At 38.1% G+C, this 23,540-nt stretch overlaps 1 protein-coding gene across 7 annotated transcripts in view; it reads right to left on the bottom strand.

Annotated features, from left to right (window-relative positions):
- The window catches only part of elavl4 (ELAV like RNA binding protein 4), a 128,773-nt gene that overhangs the window by 82,142 nt on the left and 23,091 nt on the right, over nucleotides 1–23,540 (bottom strand). For 2 of the 7 annotated variants that reach the window (XM_008109564.3, XM_008109560.3), the window contains exon 1: nucleotides 17,283–17,436. The exons of 1 other annotated variant lie outside the window; for it this stretch is intronic. In XM_008109564.3, coding sequence (XP_008107771.1) covers nucleotides 17,283–17,399 — 117 coding nt within the window. In that variant the 5' untranslated portion in view covers nucleotides 17,400–17,436. Of the gene's footprint in view, nucleotides 1–14,160; nucleotides 14,449–14,918; nucleotides 15,486–17,282; nucleotides 17,438–17,735; nucleotides 18,042–23,540 lie in introns of those variants that run through there. 4 more of the 7 variants (XM_008109563.3, XM_008109562.3, XM_008109566.3 and 1 more) reach the window with 4 other exon arrangements.

Genomic DNA, 23,540 nt, shown 5'->3' on the forward strand with positions numbered 1-23,540 from the left:
TTCATAACTTCCACCAACCTAGCGGTGGGAGGTATTTTAAGGCACCCATAAAGGAAAATGCCTGAAAAATGCCAGCAATTTGACCAAAAAAAAACAGAAGGTTTATGAACAACACTCTTTGACCCCTCCCCTGGCCAGAACCGAGCACAAGCCTCCGAGATGCCGAAGATGGGAAAAGCCTATATATACCTCTTTCTATGTAAAATTGTTTGTCTTGTCCGTGTATAAACTACACTGAATGTTTGCCATATATGAGTCCTCTTTGGAGTGACAAGGGCAGAATATGAATACTGTAAATAAATAAATAACATAACATATGGCCATTATTATGAAATAAATATGAGTTAAGCCATTAAAATATGGCTCAATACCATGTACATAAATCCTATGGTTAACATATTTATCAATGAGTCTTAAAATAGATTTTAATTTATCTCATGTATCACTCATACTGAATAAAATGATACAAATGACTTAGAAATTATCCAAAGTACCAATGACGTAGCAATAACTTAACTTATAGATCTAGAACAATGGTTCCCAACCTTTTGAGCTCCAGGTGTTTTGGACTTCAACTCCCAGAAATCCCAGCCAGTTCACCAGCTGTTAGGACTTCCTCTCTTTTAGCACTTCTGCTGACACGTCTCAACTGATAAGAGTAGTTGTGCCCGCAGATAACCACGCCAACTGATATCTGTGATTAGTCAACTAAAGTGGGGTATGCTGGCAAAAAGACAGTTTAGCTGACACATGAGCCTTCAGACTATAGTTGTCCCAGGTCAAAAAGGAAAATTAATCACAACTCCACACCTATGTAGAAGCAGTCCCCAAGTTAGAAACAACTGACTTACAAATGACTCATAGTTAACAATGGGGGTGAGCCAACAGGAAATGCGAGAAGGGAAATTCACTCCTGAAAGAGTTATCATGGGGAGAAGGTGTCTCCACTGTAGCTTTATCACCTATGGAGAGGGAGATTGGGGGGGGGGGGGATAAAAAAGGGATCTACGTCAATTGCTGCAAATGACATGTTTCATGTGTATGTCTATGTTTGATGTTTTTATAGTTTTAATGGTTTAATCTACAGTTATATGTTTTTGATTTAGATATGTTATATATTTTGTACATATGTGAGGCATTGAATTTTGCCATTTATTATGTTGTAAACCGCTTTGAGTCCCCCTGGGGGTGAGAAAAGCGGTATAGAAATGCAGATATTATTTTTATTATTATTATTTATTATTATTATTATTTATTAATATTATTTATATTATTATTATAAAATTGCACAGACAGACTACAAACAGAGGCACAACTATGTGGCCCAAATGATTCATTGGAACTTATGCCTCAAGTACCACCTGCCAGCAGCAAAGAACTGGTGGGATCACAAACCTGCAAAAGTATTGGAAAATGAGCATGCAAAGATACTGTGGGACTTCTGAATCCAGACTGACAAAGTTCTGGAACACAACACACCAGACATCACAGTTGTGGAAAAGAAAAAGGTTTGGATCATTGATGTCGCCATCCCAGGTGACAGTCGCATTGACGAAAAACAACAGGAAAAACTCAGCCGCTATCAGGACCTCAAGATTGAACTTCAAAGACTCTGGCAGAAACCAGTGCAGGTGGTCCCAGTGGTGATGGGCACATTGGGTGCCGTGCCAAAAGATCTCAGCCAGCATTTGGAAACAATAGACATTGACAAAATTACGATCTGCCAGCTGCAAAAGGCCACCCTGCTGGGATCTGCGTGCATCATCCGAAAATACATCACACAGTCCTAGACACTTGGGAAGTGTTCGACTTGTGATTTTGTGATATGAAATCCAGCATATCTATCTTGTTTGCTGTGTCATAATAAAATAATAATAACAATAATCCTTGTTTCTACAACAAGCCAAATTTCAAATCCAGTTATAACAGGGACAGAAAGTGAGGTGAAATCTTCTGAACAGGGGCACAGGCAACAAAACAAACATCACAAGGGCGATAAACCTTTCCTATGCTATCCAAAGCTTGTGTGTATGTGTGTGTGTGTGTGTGTGCCTATTCTGACTTACATACAAATTCAACTTAAGAATAAATCCACAGCTTGTTCATAATTTGGGTCTACCTATATACAGAGAACAATTATGTGTAAATAAGCACAATACATAAAATTGAAATGTTCAGGAGGAATATATGATACTAAATACCAGGAAATATTATGCCTACATAATCTGGGTATAGTAAAAGCAGCTTATTTAAATCACAAGATGGTACAACCGTCTTTAATAATGGGCATGAACGGATGACCTAACACAGAAATGCGCAAACCCAGGCCTGCAGACTGGCCTCTTCCCTCTGGCCCCCATCTGCCTTGACCCTCCCCTCAGCATGCGACTGCAGCGGCCCGCCATGTCCCCAAGCTGAGAGGAGGACGAGGCAGAGACACTACACAGAGTGTTTGCCAGTGGCGTGTGTCTCCTCTTCTGAGCTTGGAGAAGGCAGCCCGCCTTCCCCAGACTCAAGAGGAGAACCGGGGGGAGATAAATGCTACTGGCAAGAGCCCTCTTGCCAGCAGCACATTTTTCCTTCTCCTCTGAGCCTCGAAAAGGCGGACCACCTTCCCCAGATTCAGAAGAAAATGGGGTGGAGACACATGCTGCTGGTGAGACCTCTCTCGCCAGCAGCCTGTTTTTTCTCCTCTGAGCCTCAAGAAGGCAGCCCGTCTTCTCCACACTGAAGAGGAGAACTGAGGGAGAAACCTGGCACTGGCAAGAACACTCTTGTCAGTGCTGTGTGTCTACTCCTCCCACCCTGACCCCTCCTGCCCCGACCCCTCCCTCTCCCATCTCCAGCCTTCCCAGCACCACCCCTTCTAGCCTGGCCTACACTTCCTCCAGGCCTGGTACTTGTGGCCTGGCCCACATGGCAGCCCCAGGGCAAAAAAGTTTGCCCATGCCTGAGCTAACAACAATCAATTTATTTAAATAGTAAACATATTCACAGTCAAATAAATGTACTCTCGATAATTTTCCCTTTGCTAATTCACTCTTTTAAAAATGTATACTAAAAGATTGGGAAAAAATACTGACCACCTGGCCTGGCAACTATGATCATCTTTTGAGGAGCAAAACCTGGACAGTTACTGCAGTACATCGTAAGGGGTACAGATTAAAAGCATATGAAATTGAAACAAGAGCACTAGAATAAAATATTAAAATATATAAAATAAAATACATTTAAAGGTCTAAGATATCTTATGTACAAGCTGACCTCATGTGTAAGTTGAGGACAGGTTTTTTTTGGGGGGGGGGGGGATTATTGATTTTGATATGGTCTCTGTGGGATGGCTGGCTCCACCTCCAGGAGTCAGCCGCCCCTGGCTGCCACTGCCATTTCCCCACCCAGGCATTCAAAAAGGACAGAAGTGGTACCTTGGTGGAGAGAGTAGAGGGGTTTAGTGCTTCTTTCAGATTCTCCCACTCTAGCCAGATAAGAGGATGGTTCCTTTTTAAAATAAGAGTTATGGTATATTATTTACATTGATGGATGGGTAAGTCTACTCAGGTTTTTTGGGCTGATTTTTAGATGTTAATATATGGATAAATTAGGCTTAGGCTTTCCCCACTCACTGCTTACCAACAAATTAATGATAAAACATCCCAATAAGAATAACAAGACAATAAGGTGTTTAACAAATGGTATGACTTTCAGAGTGTACAGCTTTCCAAACTGTGTGTCGGGACACAGTAATGTGTTGCCTGAAAAATGTTTTCCCCCACTCCTGTCCCCTCAAACAAAGCCAATGCTGAAGAGAGGGAGGAGGAGGAAAAAGGGACCCCCCCCCAAAAAAAGATCATCTTGTTTAACCCCCTTCAGGAAGACAGACAAAGCCCTCCCAAGAGACAGCCTTCCAGTCTCCACTGAAAAACTTCCAGAGATGGAGACTCCACTGGAAGAGACTCCCATGAGCATCTAGACCCACCTCCTTCAGCCAGGAATACAGAGTCAAACTCCCCTGGATAGCCATCCAGCCTACGTTTAAAAACCTATAGAGAACTTTAATTACTACAGGAGTGGAGTGCTGGTGCTGCTCAAGTGCAGGTATTGTTATAACACTTATAATTTGCACAATTTATTGATTGACTTGCAGTAACTACCACTAAAATGGATACATTTCTAATTAAGAACGGAAAATCTGTTGACAATGATGTCTGTGATGAACCACATGGAGCGGCTATAGAGGAAACAACGTAAGAATCAACAGTAGGACATAGGTGTAAGGGGAGAAAGTCCAAACCTAATTTAAACAGTGAAACATGCACATGCACACACGTTATATATGTTGTAACTTCCAGCTTGCTAGTAAAACTAAAAAGCCAGAGTACCAATTTTTCATCCTCTGATTGATCTCTTACTTGAGCAATGCAAAAACAGAGGTGGGGGAGGGGGATCCATTCCTCCATGTATTGAATAAATACATAGAAGAACAAATGAAGGCAATTCTGGAAATATGTTTCAACTCATCAGTTAACAAACCTATCACATGATACTTATGCTGATGTGCAATGTCTTAAGATTAAAAACAAAACAAGAACAGTAACACTGAGTAGCATGATCTTTGTTAAAGCACTGGAACATACCAATCTCTGGGATTTGCTCTGATCCTTTGCCCAATTATCCTGTTTAAGAAAGAGACTGTTGAAGACTTTAATAATTTGTTCAAGATTTGACTTTCTAATAACAGGCTCGTATCTCCAAGCTTGCCCATCTCATTTTCACCTTGAATCAAGGTCATATGCGTAAAGTATTAAATACCAGCAGCCGTATATATGCAGTTATATTGTACCTATTCTGTTCATACTTTAAAAAGCAATCACACATATACATTTAAAAGTATGATGAAATCAATACAAATTATCAAAAGATGAAAGTAACTTAAAATAGGGCTCAATGTTCCATCAGTCAAAAACAGCAAATGCTCTAAGACAGGGGTCCTCAAACTTTTTAAGCCGAGGGCCGGTCCACAATCCTTCAGACTGTTGAGGGGCCGAATTATCATTTGAAAAAAAAAAAAAACCGAACAAATTCCTATGCACACTGCACATATCTTATTAGTAGTGCAAAACAACAACAATAACAATGAAAGACCAATACAATATTTAAAAATGAAAATAATTTTAACCAACATAAACCTATCAGAATTTCAATAGGAAGTGTGGGCCTGCTTCTGGCCAATGAGATAGTCAGGTTAATTAGGATTGTTGTTGTTGTTATTGTGTGTCTTCAAGTCAATTCAGACTTTGGGCGAGCCTAAGTCCAAAATTATTTATTTATTTATTCATTTACTACATTTATTTACTACATTTATATCCCATCCTTCTCACCCCGAAGGGAACTCAGAGAAGCTGTATGTACATACAATATATTATATTATTAGCATAGCACAATATTAGCATTATATATTACTATATTGAACTATGCCACTATACTGTAATATTATATGTAATATATAACATATAATTAATATTATTATATGGTATTATATTGTATAAAATGATAATATTATTATCAATATCATATTTATATACAATATATTATATTATTAAAGCTGATATAAAAATATTATATTATAAATGAGGGCGGAGGCCAGATAAATGACCTTGGAGGGCCGCATCCGGCCCCCGGGCCTTAGTTTGGGGACCCCTGCTCTAAGAAGAAACATGTTCTCTGCTGGTGATGGAAGGCCAAGGAAAAGGAGCCATATGGCTCTCCTGAAGTAGGGAATTCCACAATTTAGGTCTAGGTACAGAAGTTCCTCTTCCATGTTCCAACCCAATATAATTCAGCACTTACAGGACACAAAGAGTATATTTTTAGAACCAGACATGATGGTTTGTGTTGCTTAGGTAACATGGGCTCAAAGCAACAGGGACTCTAAAGATAACGAGAGGCACTTTGAACTAAGACTGGAAATGGAAAAGAAACCAATGCAGATGTTATAAAACGAGAGAGAGAGATGTTCTCAGCCACAAACATTCCAAATTTCTGGACAAAGCGGCATTTCTGCAGTGTCTTCAAAAGCAGAGCATGTAGAACATATCTCCATTGCTGAAACAAAAATGACTCAGGGATGACATAGGACAAATATGGTCTAAACAACGACTTCAATATAACTTGAAATACAAAAAGTTCAAATCCAAGGACAAAGAATGCAAAAGATCCAGAGATAACAGAATTGTCACTACTGCTTTGTTATTATTTTAAAGTTTCTGAAAGACAAACAAAAAAGTGTCTTGCTAAGCAGGTTTTGCCAATATGAGTTTCAAAAGTTTACATATAGGTAAAGGATGTAATTACTGTAAAACACAAGCATTTTTAGTAATAGAGGGAACTGTTAGAGACAACAGCAACAGCAAAAAACAAGGAACAACATACTGCAGTCACAGACTTCAGGAAACTCAAATGACCATTCAGACACAGTCAGACAAATGTTTAAATTAGCAGTGAAGTCTTTCAGTAATGTTTTTTGTCAGATGAAAACATATATTTGTTATGCAAGATTTTACAATGGTGAACAAACCACATCAGTATGCAATTGTATATGTTACACGTAGAAGTCAAAAATCTGTATACTAAATGCCATTTAAAAATCATCACACGGAGAATGGTATCCACAATCATAGCTGGCATAAAATTACCAAGCAAGATTGTAACATTTGAACAGGTAAGCTTCATGTACTAATATGGTCAACTACAAGCATATCTAATGTAACTGTATGGTTAAGTTATCCACATTGCATAACTATTCTAACACAGAAATCTCAGACTGAACTTGCAAATGGAGGACACACCTACATGCAGAAAGTACCTTAAACAGTTTACACATTGTGACCAATCTATCAATACATTTACCCATTTGAGATATCTGAATGAACTGATAGCAACACAGGACCATTATCATGTCATTTATCATCTCAGTTTCAACAGAGGTAGGAAGCTTTGTATACACATGCAGCAAAAAGAGATGCCAGTGAGATTGCGGAGTCTGGGATTGAACTGGTACAATGGTCTGTATCATTTTGGACTGCAGATAGGTGACACACTCATTGAGCATAGAAAAACTGTAGCACAAGAAGGAGCTTGACTTGATTTTTCTCCTTGATGTGGTACTTGCATCAAGGATGACACTTACCCATTCTGTTGCATATGTGTATGAGTCTTAATGTGTTATAATCCATACTGAAATGATGCAAACTGTGATGAAAAAATATTTCCTCCTTGTTCACAAAAATGCATTAAATGTGCTCCTATCTCATACCTCACATTTCCGCAATAACTCTTAAAAATAGCTGCATAAAAGAAATAGTGTTCATTTTCATTTTATTTACTTTACCACATTAATAATGTACAAATACCAGTATAGTGCTGAGAATGAATAAAATGCTAAAAATACACCCACTTTCCAGGACTAACTGTTCTATTATTAAATATATAGCATGCTTTTTGATCAAACATGTCAACTCATTAGCCACATTCATGATTTTCGTTCTGAGCAGAGAAACTTGCAGTGACATTTTTTGTGTTCCAGAAACATATGCTACTGTGTAGGACTACTGAATCAGTTCCTTCAATGGTCACATTCAAAGATGCTTCAATTACTATTCTGTGTTAGTTCTGAAACTGCTTCTGTCTTTAGCTAGTTATTTCCCTGCAACAGCTGCTACTGCAGAAGGAAAACATAATGCTACAATGGTATATTCATGTACCTAGGAGTAACCCCCAGTGAACTCAATGGGACTTATTTCTGAGTACATGTGTAAGGGACTGTGCTGTAAAAGCAATATTTTGCTACACAGCTGGTATATTAGTAAGTTCTGCATATTTATACAATCAGAAGTCAAACATGAATCTTTATTTATTTCTACCTCAAGAAAACACAGGGATATATACCAAAAAAAGAGAAAAGAACCAATTGCCATGTTGATTATAACTTATGCAAATTTAATGTTGAGAATTGGCTGAAACTGAGAATAAGCTTTTCAGAGACAGCTAATCAAAGCGCTCTGAAACCAAAATGATGGTCTGTATTTGAGAAACAGAAACAAGTTTTTGAACAAAAGATGCTTATGTGACAACTAGGCGAGGATAATATCAAAACGAGAACCAATGATCACATTCTGTTCAAGAATTAATTCAGTACTGAGCAATACTATCTTCTCAGGAATAGATTCAGAGGGAATTACATTCCAGGTTCTATTTTGGTATGCGAACAGAATAGTGTTATTAAATTGTCTTTAGGTCCAACCTTGGATGGAATTCTGGTTACGCTACTTAAATTTCATCAAGGTCAATGAGATTTAAGCAGCCTCTATACAAACCTGCAGCCTGTCTTCTAAGAACCTGCTATATATCAAACTGACTACCACTTTTACATGCATTGATAGAAAGCTTTCAAGACCAAGTGTATGTTAACAGAGTCCTAATACAAAAAGCTATCTAATCTTAATTATCAGTGGTGCCTGGTGATGATATCAAACAGAACAAAATAATAATACCCTTTTGTTCTGTGAATACTGGAACACAGGTGTAAATTTCTTTCTGGAAATGCTGCTTTAAGAAGAGTTTATCTTAAGAGAAACAACACAATTTTGAAACTGTTAAAAAGCAAGGTTTTTGTAAGATTCTGTATAACCTATGAAACTCCTGTAAGAAAGTACACTCGGTATCTTAGTTACAGGAAGCCAAATCTAGAACAAATTGAGGGGAAGGTTACCCCTTCACTACTCGCTTATCTTGGTTGGTTAAGAAAGACAGTTGTATTTATTACTTATAATTCTAACTGCATGTGTTCCTTGTAAGTCAACTTGAGGAGCTTTTAAAGATGATTGACTGCTATAGTAGATTTTTCACAGCTCCTTCCCAGAGCTTAGTCTGCGAACACAGGGCACTTTGTACAGATGGAACCAGTCTGCTATTTCTCTGGTGCAAACTAGAAAATAAACAGACTAAGAATCTTCCGAGTGAATATAAAATAGGACAATATACTTCTACATCTACAAGCAGTGTGATGTACAGCTGAACGGCTAGTTTTGCAGGTAGAATGTGTAGGTACCCACACTAGAGTACTTGGGATCTATATGCTGATCTAATGAGACTAAAACATAAGAAAGTGTTTTACGTATCATGTCAATCATAAAACAAATATGCCTAAGGCACTGCAAAAGTGATTGGAATTTAAAGACTCTGAGCACTGGAAAGGTTCCAGTGGTATCACAGTCCAATGCCAAGACTCAGAAACACTTAAGTGCACACAGAAGCACTTTGCATAGATTTTCTTTGAAGCGTTACAAATCACCATACAACTTCCACATTCATTTGCATCAACTTCAAAGCAAAACAGGAAAAATAGAATTTCTCTTAATAATCCCAATTTGGGACCACTGAAATGCCCACCCAATACACTGCATTAATAATACTAAATCCAGTGTGTCCCAGCATGTGATAATCACATTTGCTCTTGGCATCCTTGCTGATGGTTTCAGAGATATAGTATCGTTCCAAATCAAAGTACTTCTTAAGGGACCAGGCCAAGGACATCTTATTAGTCCATCACAGTAGAATATTGAACTCAATTGTGTTCACTCTCTTAGCAACAAAGCAATTCAGCCTTTAATATATGTTCCCAATCCCAAATATAGCCAAAGCCTTGCATAGAACATTTCTAAAAAGCATGTTCAGCCTTTATCTGACCTTATTTCTTCAATGTTCTCACTCTCTTTTATCCAATGTAATTAAGAGTTTCTTGCTGCTTCTCACTATTTCCAAGCTAGTCTAGGTTACCACTTCTTATTTAAAAGGTACAGTTAAGCAAAAAAAAAAATATACGAGTATTACTCTGATTTTCCTCTTTACTTCCAAAAGGATCCCATAGCCATAAAAGCTATGTAATGACTAAAGTAAATGAACATGGTTATTCCAAACAGTAAAAAAGCACTAGCCATTGAGGTAATTCATAATTAAATTACCCATGATCTTTATAAAAAATATAAATATTAAATGTATTTGCAGTATATAGCAATATTGATTTTAAAAAACACTAATTTTTTAAGACCAAGCTGTTAAAATCCCTAACATTTTTTTCTTTTCTTTTTTGGTTGTCTCAAGCCATGACATAAAGGTAGGAGGGAGATGGCAGTAATTTAAGGAGGGAAAAGACAATTTAAGTCAATTTAGTACCTCTATTACAAAATTCAAGGCCTTATATTTCTGTATCAAGTCAAAATTCATCCTCTATATTGCTGAAACTAGACTGGTACAGTCCCTCATTTTTACCCCTTAATTGGCTATTTTACTGAATTTGTGCCATGGTTTCTATATTTTCCTTTCCCTGTTTTCTTTGCATTTACTATATAGCTAGTGACCTATATAAAATTTGTATCAGAGAAGTCTCTTGCAACAAGATGAAACTGTACAAATATAAGCCAAATACGTAAACCATTACTGATAGCCATCTAGTATGTAGCACAAACGTGTTCATCATGAAATAATTTTTAGTCAATTATAACAACCCACAAATACATTACTAGGTTACAATCACCACCTTTTAATTAAATAAGATTATATCATCACTTTTCCTAAAAAAAAGAGTGAATGACATATTGATTATACTCAATTTCATATTTTTTTGAGCACATAATTATGTACAATACATATAACCTTGTATGTTCTCACAAAGGAACCAGCATGTCTGGCTTTACTACACCAAAATGATAGAAACATTAGTGTGCCTGCGCTCACACATATAAACATACACCGTACCCATTCTCCATCTATTCTGGAAAAAAAGAGGGCGAGTAGCAGAAGATGGATAATTGGATCTCCAAATGATATTGGCCAATTCCACAAAATTATGATTTCTTCAGAGACTAAGCCCTGCATAAAATTTCTTACAACTCTTTTCTCCCCCAAATTCCAATGACATTGGAAAAAAAAAATACTGCATTGCAGTATTTGCCAGTGTTTCAGAGGGTATTCTGTCAGATACCCCAAAGTCAAACAGTAGAAATTCAAAGGCACATCATTATTTATAGTAAACATCAGACAATAAGCAAAGGGGCACGTGCTCTACTGTGCATGTGTGTTGCTCACTACTGGAAGTGTATTCAACGTAACTTCCCATTATATTGCTTAAGTCCTGGGTTATACGTAAAACATCAAGAATAGTCAAAACATCCCACAGTACTTTATGGGACAATCATCCACAGTCTGATCAATCCGCAAGGATAAGTATAAAAGTATTCTCAGCAGCATTCTAAGTATTAAATAGTATGAAAAATTTAACTCAGTGTATCCAAGAAAATGGAAGATAAGAATAAAACCCAAAACCCATCCAATATGAAGGTTCATGAACAGCGAATATATTTCATTTAAACTCAAGCTGGGTTCTCAAAATCATTCTATGACTATTAAGTATAGTATATAACCACACCAATCCAGTGAAGCTGTTAATTTTTGGACATCTTTTGTTCCAGTTCTTTGATAAGATGGCAAAAAGAAACAATAAGAAAAAGAACAGAACGAAATGAAAGAAAGGAAGGAAGGATGTCTACACAACTGGAAGAACATCTCTCTATATACTAATCAAATGATTAGTTAAGCACAAAGAATTTGGGACAGTTGTATTTAAGAATGATGTCAATATTTAACATATCTAACCTGGACTTACTATCTATATCTATATATAGATACACACACACACACACACACACACACACACACACACACAACCTCGTAGCTACCTGCTGAAGTGTTACACACTCCTCACTTCCTTTTTCACTCCAATAAATAACCTAGTGTAGTGGTAATCTTACATAATTCCTCAGTTTTACACAATTTCTCTTCTACACATTAAGATTTTGGTTCATAAAGTATTATGCTTACAAGAAAAACTTTCATGTCTACACAAGCTTATAGTAAATATGGATTCACACATACAAGCTATAGGTTTTGCAACTCTGCTGAAAAATAAAAATTGTACAAGGTCAGTATCAGGAATACAAAGAGAAACTGAACACCGTATTATTTAAGTAACTAAAATTATGTAAAGTAAGTAAATTGAAGGAAAAAAACACATGAGAAAACAATAGAGCTGACACTATTCAAGGAATGGGAGAATATAGGAAAGTGTTAGTTTGAACGCAGAATGATGATTAAGGACATATACTGTGTTTCTGTACTTCTCTCTGAAAAAGACATCACGTACATATGAACCTCCACAACTTTCTGTTTCCACACATAGGGTAATTCTTCCCCCCAAAATATGAATAAATATTATCAATTAAATTAATTTTAATCATACTTTTCTTGTGTTTTTAAATACACTTCTTTTTAAATCAAACGTTCAAATTAATCAAATGCCAGGTCAATGAAATGTGAATTCTACCAGGTTCTTTCTCTAATATGCTTCTAGTATCCTTGCTATATACACAAAATGAGCTTCTTCGGTCTTTTAATAATAATATATTTTCCATCACTTGTCGACGAGTGCCTTCTGACACTTTATACACCCATCACCATCTTTGGATGCATATGCTCAAGAACATACAGTGCAATGAAAATTTGTACTTAGCACGCAGCTTGTATCTTAAAGCACAATGCTTCTCAAATTAGAAATAATGTATTGCGGTACAGATTTGTGATACTTTAATATTTAAGTTGGGTAGCAATGTTCTCAATCATCTGGGGAAATACTATGCACATAAAAGGTACTTGCTGAAACTGGACGATTCTGCTAGAGAATTTGGGCATTTCATGAAATATACAACTGAGAGCATTATCACTTGAAAAAACCTTTACTTTGGTTAAGTTTGTATCGAGTTCTCATGCTTAAATTGGATAATCAGCAAATTGGCTCACTCAATTCAAAGCCATAAATCTTTTTTACTGTATGTATTCCTCCTACTTTCTTGCACTATAGTTTTACATCAGAAATAGAATGGTTAAAGAACCCCCCCCCCCCCCACCCAACCTCTACAGAAAAGGAACAGATGCAAAAAAGAAAGAAAGAGGCAGAAAAGATTCCTGAAATCACAGCCAGCTTCAGTCAGAAATGTAATTAACACTTATTTATATGGAATAATTAGAGTTGTGGCACAAAGAGGGGCCAAGATAATTGAGGGAGCCCCAGAATATATATATATATTTCCACTGTTTGCAGTATTCCCACATGACTGCCACCTGCTCCCCCACTCCGCTTCCCCTATGCTCGTTTCCCCGGCAACCTTTCATTGGCTTTTCCTCCCAGCTATCGCTTTCAGTTCGGCTGCTCAGTCTAATCTTATTTGTTTTACACCCATCAAAACAAGCAGCTAGACAAAGAAAATCCTATAAGAATAGGGAAAATACCATTGCTTTGTCTCTCAGTTTATAATAAATATCCAGAGAGAAAGGAAGACAGAAAAAGGGAGAGGAGGGAGTGCCCGCTAAATGTTTAATTGAAACAAAAGTAGGAAGAAGGATGTGAATGTTAATGTCCCTTTCCCCCCCTCCTGCTGCCCTCCTTCCCCACGACAGGCTCCCTCCTTGGAGATTCAGAAGTCTGTATTTGATCTAGCCATTTTGCACAATCTATATCTATATATCTATAGAAAGCAAGGAAAAAACAAGAAAAGGGGGTGGGGGCAGGGAAGAAGTCATGTAGTTTCTGGTTTTTCTGCCAGAAGAAGACACTAAAAATAGAAGTACTACTTTCATGTCAACTGATTCAACTTCGTTCTGCATAAAAAGAAAGCACCCTTGTTTTGTGGTAGCGTTCAGATTCGGAGGAAACAGCATAGCAGTCATTAGATTCCTATTCAACTTAGCATCAGTGAAATACAAATGAAGATTAAAAGGCATCAAAAAGCACACCGTACAAAGGCACCACGGCTGTCAGCGAAGATCATCCAAATCATGCCCGCTGGATGAAGTGCTCAGTGCCATGACACTTGTCTAAATTTATATAATAGTTGAACATACACATCACATACACAGCTGCCCTCCTTAAAAAAGCAAAAGGACCTAGAATTTTATTTATAGCTCACGATCTGCCATCCTAAACAAGCATAATTCACAAGGCATGCAAGCTCTATGAAGCTCATAAGCAGTTTGTTGCCAGCATTCACTTACCATTTTCAAGCCATTCCACTCCATCTGTGATCACAAAGATGGACCCTTACAGCCCCTCACAGTGTCAAAAGCAAAAAGAACGTTATGTAAAAGCTGACATTCCTTCTTACAGAACTGCTGCCCAACGATGCAACAAATCGGCATATACTAGGCGCTGGTACACATACAAGCCGCCTCCTCTTTTTATGAGGTCATGACAGGAAACTCTTTGAAATACAATATGCAGCATTTACTGAAGCTCCTATAAATCACTCTCTTAAAAAAATACCATGCCTACTGCGCAATACACCAAACCATAAAGTCTTAGTCCCAAGGCATTGCCTTTTTATTTTACCCCCCCCCCCCCCGCCTTCCCATTCCATTTTGCATATGTGTTGCCTGCATGTGAATGTGGGAAATTTAAGCATCCCACCCCACCTTTCAGCATCTCTGCTGGCCACATGCAGCCTTGCAATAAAAAGTCACCCTTCTTTTTATTCCGAAAGAGAAATGATCATGACTTGAAAATGGCAAAGAAAACGCCTGCAACCTTTTATTAAAGATAGCCACGTATATAAATGAGGGATGAGAGGAGAGAGAAAGACGGACGAAAAAAGAAAAGAAGAAAGACATTTAACAAGCGAACCAGCAGGAGCAAAGTAAACTCATGTGATAACACAGACTGATCAAAATGCAGACTTGGGGAAAGCTATATGTTCTATACAAAGGCTATGAAAGACTGCTGCAACAAACAGATTTTAAAAACTACTAATACCTACCATAACCATTATTAATGGTAAATAATGGGTCTTGCAAGGCTTCAATTCCTCTAAGGTTTGATAGGGTTTTCAGGGAAGTGTTTTATTATATATATATCTTTTTTTTCAAAAATCCACAAAATACACAGTGCAGATGTCTGCTGCAGCAAAAGGAAGAGAAAAAGAAAAGAAAAGAAAACCCAAGCACTGTGTTGAAGCCCCCTGATTTTAAAAAGCAGATAACAACTGAATAGAGCCTTGATGAAATGGGCTAGCAGCTTCTCCTTTTTACATCCATTTATGGGACCATCTGTCAGCTGAAAGCAAGATCCGATTGGCTAGGGAAACTAAAGGAGGCGTTGCAACATCAGGTGCTATTGAAATTAGCTCCTGCCAGATTGACAATGTTAATGATTTGGTGACCTCTACAACAACAGGGACCAGATTTCTGAACTGCTGCTTATGTCTAGTAATTAAGGGCCAGTTTAAGAACATCACACATGCATGGATTTTACCCACACCTTCCTCCCCATCTCTCCAACTCACACTCACACATACACACACGCACAGCCATTTAAGGCCACACCTAGAGCATCCAACACAGAGACATACAACTGTTACACCTCATTCATGCTTCACCAACTGTATCCTCTCAACTCATCCATGTAGGGCTCTGAAGTCTAGAGTATTTTAGCCACCTTATCTTTCTCGACAGTTGCTTTCCAGAGAAATGCATATTTAATGATCTGCCTCTAGGCTTAAAAGATATGGCAAAAACAATTTAATGTGCATTTTAACTATATTTATTCAAAGCCGGTATAGTTTTTTAATCTTTACATAATTCTCAGACCACTGTCCCTAACAAAGAACGCAGATGCATAAAAATTATGCCTGTACTCCTATTTTCAGCTGGATTTTGATTGTGCATCATTACACGTTTTTTAAACCAACAACTTAGAAAAATTATGAATAAGACAAATATTATTTTTAGTGAATTATACTACTGTTCTGTTCTTTTAAAGACAAAAAAATACTGACTTAAGACAACATACATGAGAATATTTTGAAATCTTGCTGTGGCTAAATTGGAAAATGCTTTGTTACTTCCACCTGATAAGTCCACAAAACTCCAATTAAAACTACATTATAAACTTTTCACTTTCACTCATTTGTATTTTTATTTGTCATAAAAGGCCTCCCTTGATAAAAGTATTTATTATAGACAAATTTATTTCAAGCAAGCAACCAAGCTAATAAACTATTATCTGTTAATACTAACTGGATGTAAGAATTTTACACAAAATTATTCTCTCTATTAAATATTTATGTTAATCCCATCCAAAATTTAACACATTTTGAAAGCATTTGTAATTGACAAGTTTGTAAGTTTACATTGCCTTATAACACAGTGTAAAACATTTGGATGGACCACAATATACACATATCTCCCACTGAAGCTGTCCTGTTATTATACAATGGACAAACATAAAGCTCAAAGAAAATTGTGCAGCATAATTTTAGAAAAAATCATAAAAACCCATTGAAAATTGTAAAAAGCCCTCCTTTTGCATTCAGTTTCGACTGGTCTTTAGTACAAGCTAACAGACTGAACTGTACTATTTCAAAGCAGAAAACATCAGCAAGCATGAGACAAAAGTAAATACAAAAGAAGTATGCTGGTAATGAAAAATCCCAACTACAGCACAATATCCTCACAGAAAAAGTTTCATTTGTAATGCTAATTCTGATTCAATGTCTTACTGAGGGTTAAAAAATTAAATACGGTAGGAAGGAATCTTTTATCCATCCTTTTCCCTGTCTGAACACACTTCATTGGGTTCTGTTTTAATGATTCTAAACATCAAAAAATCCAGCTCTTTGTCTTTTAAAAAATGCAACTGTAGATACTACTATAAACTAGCTACTTTTCCAATTTATCATTCATGCATTTTGCACAGGGTGGAAAAATATCCGAAGGGAAACATTTACAAATTGCATAAGTACGTAAGTAAGTAAGTAAATAAATAAATAAAGCACAGGAAATCCACAAGGCAAATATACGAATGCCCACAGAGGCCTCTCTCCAAAGACAAAGGCAGAAATCTATTGTTGCAAAAGAGATGGGGGAATCATACTTATTAGCACATTTCTAGTAGGACCATTAATCAGGCTGGGCACTGACTACGGCATCTCCAGCAGTGACACAATTTGTAAAGCATCAAAATTTTCTATAAAGTGTCTCAGTCTTTAACCTGGAAGCCTCCAAGTAAAAGTGTTATTTCCATGCAACCCCTCCCCACAAAACTTAACTCAAAAATACAGTGAATCCAATCTCAAAATGCATCCACAGGACTGATTTTTTCCCCCCTCCCTCTCCTTCCTTACCATAAATGAGCAGTTTCTTGACTCATTAATGACAGCTTCCCTTAAAAGCAGTGATCTCATGGCACTGTGTCCCTCTCCACCATGCATACATCCCAAAGGTTGCGGGTATCTTAGCATCAGGAACCGCCAGCAAGCTTTCTCATACAGAGCCCAGATGGACTATACTTGAAGCCAATTCAGCGTTAATAACTACCCTACTCTGTGTAGTTAAGAAGCCTTACGTGGCATAACGTCCTAAGCAACAGCAGCTGATTAAAACCACAAATAAAAGACAATCCTGTTATCCAAAATGATTGCGGGAAGGGGGGGGGGTTTAAAATAAAGCAAAGAAGGATTCCTATTTTCTCCTTTTCTTTTAAAGCTTTCACGTTGATGGAATCTTTTCTAAGCATATGGAGGAAGAAAAGAAGACAAAAAACTGAATACTGCCCAGAATATGTGACAAAATATTACCTCATTATTTAACAAAGCAGCACTAAGCGTCCTGGTGATTTCAAACATCTTGCCACAGATTTTGGTTTCAGAGGAACAGAAAGAATCCTTTGCAAGTCCAGTCCTCTATCTGCACAAGGGATGCCAATTTTCCTGCACACCACAATGTTTTCTCCCTGGAGTTAACACATTAGAACATCTAGTCAGTGAGCTGCATTTTCTCTCTTAGCGTGCGCAGTAGACTCACTCCTGTAACATGGACTGCTCTCTCCTTGATAGAATAGCCTGCTGCCCCAAACATGGTTGTTACTTAAACTATTCTTTAAAGTCACAGTTCGCTTTCTAACCGCCAGGTGGGCAGAATGGAATGGTTCGAAATGAACATCTTGAGGTTGCCGTGGAATAGATTGTCACTGTGATTCCTGATACACATAAAATCCAAAGTGGCGTAAGAGACAAAGGTGTAGCTTGCATTTTTAACTCCTGTCTTGTCGGAAAAGAAATAAATCATGCAGCCCTCATAAAGGAAGGCTGCTAGGTCAATATTAAAACGTGTATTTATGCATCTGCTCCCCACTTCACAGAAAACAAGATGCTATAAATGGGAAATCCCAAAATTATATTTTTAAACATTTATTAAAACTGAAATACACTTCTGCTCTCTCTGGTAAAAGCATAGTTCTAAAATATCCCATGTAAACCAAGAAGAAATTAATGTTTGGATAAATGGAGATGAAAAAAAAATGATTACACAAAACTTGAATAGCCATGTTTTTTTAAGGCTTCCTGCCAGTTTTTACATGACATTTAAATTGACAGCTGAGGTCAACAGCTATTTTTTTCTGCATTTAAAAATAAAATATAAAATAATTTCTATCCACTCATTTGTTGAACTCATGGGGAATATAATCTATTGCATCTTGCCCTTATTCAAGAAAAATACAGGCAAGTTGCAATAGACTTAATGCTGTGATGATGGTGATGACGATGGCAGTGTTAGTCGATGATAATGGTGCATGAAACCTATAAAGTATAAAACAAGCTTCTGGCCAAAGAACTTAATATCTGACTTTTGACATAGGAAAGCCAACAGAGTGAAAGATGGCTTATGGAAGAAGAACACTTGTTCATTCAACTACATGTTATGTAAAGCCTGTTTCATCGGGGAATAGGAATCAATGGGTTATGTCAAAAGTTGTAAATGAAAGGTGCTTTGAAAGAAGAAGTTTCATTAGGAAAGTGTCACATAACAGACCAAAGACAAGACTTGCCCCAATGGAAACAGTACTGCATGTTGATCTCTAAACCAATCTACAAGAAGAGATTTTGAACCTAGGGATAACCACAATGTATATAAAGATACTGGACTAATAACACATGTCTCTACCTCATACCTCTTGGATCAGTGCTACCATGCTTGTTAAGTTTAAAACTCTGATGTTGGTGATACAGTGGAAGCACGCTCTACGACGGCAAGATTTTTTGTTGCCATTCAGAAAATCTGGATACACCCTTAGAAAGCAAATATACTCATGAGTACATGCAACATAATGAACAGCTGAAATTTATCTGCTGGGATTTTTGAAAAGTATAAACCTCCTGTTATATATATATATATCTAGATATGACTCCCACAAAATTATGGAAAATGGGGCTGCAGACCTTCTCCCAAGAGAACTGGAAGACCATCACACGAGTAGTACTGTTACCACTGTCCACACAACTACATAAAATTTAATAGGTAACTAAAGCAGAATTTTTCTCTTCTTTCACAGCAGACAAGACTACTGTGTTTCCCCAAAAATAAGACAGTGTCTTATATTAATTTTTGCTCCCAAAGATGTGCTAGGTCTTATTTTCAGGGGATGTCTTATTTTTCCATGAAGAATTCACATTTATTGTTGAACAAAAAAAATGAACATTTATTATATACTGTACAGTAGTTGTCATCACAAACCAGCATAACCAGACAAACTGAAATCCTATCAAGAATTTCTTGTTACTACCATTATTTCCATGTACAACACTCTATGGTATGTACATGTACCAATCCTGCATGCTCTGGTGTTCTGTTTGTTAGGCACTGGGCATGGTTCCAAACAAAAACTTTGCTAGGTCTTACTTTCAGGGGAGGTCTTATATTTAGCAATTCAGCAAAACTTCTACTAGGTCTTATTTTTCGGGGATGTCTTATTTTCGGGGAAACAGGGTATGAGTACGTTTTCCCCTGACCAATTAAGATAATTCAAACATTCCACACTATCACATCAATTAATATTCATTTATTTATTTTTATTTCTCACATTTATATCCTGCCCTTCTCACCCTAAGGGACTCAGGGCGGCTTACAGTAATGGCAGCAATTCGATGCCCATACAAAATCAATATCAAACAATGCGTAAACAGTTAAAAACTATTAAAATACATTATAAATTACAATATATAAATTTCAAACATAAAATCAGATCCGTTCATCCTAGAGAAACCTCATGCTTTGTCCATAGTTCAGTCAGTGTTATCTTTGCCATTTATTTATTAAAAGCCTGGGCACGTAGCCATGTTTTAGGGCTTTTCTGAAGCCCAGCAAGGTTGGAATTTGTTGCATATCTCTTGGGGGGGGGTGTTCCACAGCTGGGGAGTCACCACTGAGAAGGCCCTGTCCCTTGTTCCCACCAGCCGCGCCTCCGAGGCAGGCGGGACCGAGAGCAGGGCCTCTCCAGATGATCTCAGGGATCTTGCTGGCTCATAGGAGGAGATACATTTGGACAAGTAGATTGGGCCAGAACCATTTAGGGCTTTATAGGTCAAAACCAGTACTTTGAATTGGGCTCGGTAGCATATCGGCAGCCAGTGGAGCTGGCTTAACAACGGAGTGGTACGCTCCCTGTAAGTCGGCCCAGTTATTAATCTGGCTGCGACCCGTTGTACTAGTTGGAGCTTCCGGGCCATCTTCAAAGGCAACCCCACGTAGAGGGTGTTGCAGTAGTCCAAACGGGATGTAACCAGAGCATGGACCACTGTGGCCAAGTCAGACCTCCCAAGGAACGGGCGCAGCTGGCGCATAAGTCTTAGTTGTGCAAATGCTCCCCTGGCCACTGCCGAAACCTGGGGCTCCAGGCTCAGCGATGAGTCCAGGAGAACACCCAGACTGCAAACCTGTGTCTTCAGGGGGATGCGACCCCGTCCAACACAGGCTGTAACCCTATTCCCTGTTCAGCCTTACGACTGACCAAGAGGACCTCTGTCTTGTCTGGATTCAATTTCAATCTGTTCGCCCTCATCCAGTCCGACACAGCAGCCAGACCTGAACAGCCTCCTTAGTGACAGGTGGAAAGGAGTGACAGAGCCAGTATGTGAGACACAATGCACAGCTAAAAGTGAAATAAATGTGCACCACATGCACCCCGTATTCTTTATCTAATGTAGTCTACTAGATTCAAAAGTAGATTTTTGTTTGTGTGTCAAGGCTTGGAGTGAAATTACCAAACTTAAAATAATCCTTGTTTTTTTATGTCAGGAGTGACATGAGAAACTGCAAGTCGCTTCAGGTGTGAAAGAATTGGCCATCTGCAAGGATGTTGCCCTGGGGACGCCCAGATGTTTTACCATCCTGTGGGAGGCTTCTCTCATGTCCCCACATGGGAAGCTGGAGCTGACAGGAGCTCACCCCAATCCCCGGATTCGAACCGCTGATCTTTCAGTCAGCAGTCCTGCCGGCACAAGGATTTAACTCATTATGCCACCGGGGGCTCCCTGTTGAAACAGTAAAAAGACTGTCTAGTCCATTTTCCATCTCCAACAGTGGGAAATGAAATATCCCTGGAAAGCTCAAGTAAACCACTGAGCTCAATGTTCTTGTGCCCTTCGGTCAACTATGTACCATTTTTAACAACTGAAAATCTACAAATTACTGGTCTTTCATACATCTTTCCAAAACTATTTGAAAGTCACATAACACTTTTGTTGTCATCACATCTTGCAGAAGGAAGCTAATACCCTATGACAATTGCCTTCTTTATGGCAACAGCACAGAGGGCATAATCAAAGGAAATTTTACTTGTTAATAAATTCCACTGTTTGTCAATATTTATTTTTATTTATTTATTTACAGTATTTATATTCCGCCCTTCTCACCCCGAAGGGGACTCAGGGCGGATCACATTATAACACACATAGGGCAAACATTCAATGCCCATAAACACATCAAACAGAGACTGAGAGACACACGCAGAGGCAAGTTAACCTTCTTCTGAGGGGATGTTCGATTCTGGCCACAGGGGGGAGCAGCTGCTTCATCATCCACACTGACAGCACTTCCTCATTCCTGGTCGTAAATTAGTTAATCTTGCCTCCCCACTTTAGTGGTACCTTATCTCCTACTTGATAGATGCAACTATCTTTCAGGTTGCTAGGTCAGCAACGAGCAGGGGCTATTTTTTATTTTTAATTGACGGGTGCTCACCCCGCCACGGGCTGGCCTCGAACTCATGACCTCATGGTCAGAGTGATTTAAGGCAGCTGCTCAACAGCTGCGCCACAGCCCAGCCCCCTTACTCCTTAGACCTTTCCCCCTAAGTGTGATGTTTGATTTAGATTGTCACCTAAGCCTGAGGACAGGGACAATTACAAAGGTTATTTCATAAGCCACTAATGCAGAAGTGTAGGATGTAAAGGCTTTTAATGAATTAATTACATTCTTGAGAAACTTTAGTTTGGCCAGAATGTTGAGGCTAAACTTTAACAAAGGGCATTTATAGAGAATAAGTGATCCACTTCTTATGATCACTTCACGGTCTACTACTCTTTCTGGGCACAATTGAAAGTACAAGTTGTGACTTATAAAGCCACATACACTTTGGGAATAGGCTATTTCAAATATTGTACTCCCCCATATCATCACACCCAGATTTTAAACTCTTTGGGAGAAAATTCTTCTTAGCACTTCCGTCATCAAACATTCTATTTTTGTGTTGTTGAAGACTTTTATGGCCGGAATCACAGGGTTGTTGTGTGTTTTCCGGGCTGTATGGCCATGTTCCAGAAGCAATAAAATATCTTTTATTGTAGTGTCTTGGATTGGCTTTAATGCTGAATTTCAATCAGGATTTTGTTTTAAACTCTGTAATGCTGTTAGATACATATGTCCAGTATCTTATGAGATGGACATTTAATAGATAAATGTGTAATTTGGCACAGATTTTATTATTACTACTGCAGTGCCAGCCATGATTCCAAGAACTTGCTTCTGGTTAGTGGCTGCAACTACCCCATCGTCTCCATATGTGATTTTTCTGCCCCAATCTCCATCACTGTACTCTGAAGTGTGGTTCGTTTTCTTGTCAGTTCGCCTATGGCAGGGAGGAGAACCACGTACCCCTCGGGTCTCATGCAGTCTTAGGGTCACTCTATAGATGTAGTGGGCCCCACTCCCCCTTCAACTGAAAACAGTTGAAAAAGGAGAACTGATGCTCCTGAAACCATCTAAGAGCAGAATTAAAACAAGTAGTAGTTCCCACATTCTCCTACCCATTTTACAAAAAATATAAACAAAATTTGGGTTGTTTATGATACATTTTTTACAATTTGCACAAACCGCAGTGGATTCCAAAGTTGGACAAAAAGAACCCCCACCATCCATGATCTTTGTAGAGGTGTCCATTTGGATCACATGGTAATTTTTTAGTTGTTTGTTCTCTTGAATTGGTTAGCATCAGTATTCTTTACATTTACATTCAAAAACTTTTTGAAATAAAGCAAAAGCAAAAAAGGGACTAAAATATGGAATTATATTGGCAGTTTTGTTTTTGATTGTATCCCTACTAATCC

This window comes from Anolis carolinensis, chromosome 4, assembly GCF_035594765.1.
Source record: "Anolis carolinensis isolate JA03-04 chromosome 4, rAnoCar3.1.pri, whole genome shotgun sequence".
Taxonomy (NCBI): Eukaryota; Metazoa; Chordata; class Lepidosauria; order Squamata; family Dactyloidae; genus Anolis; species Anolis carolinensis.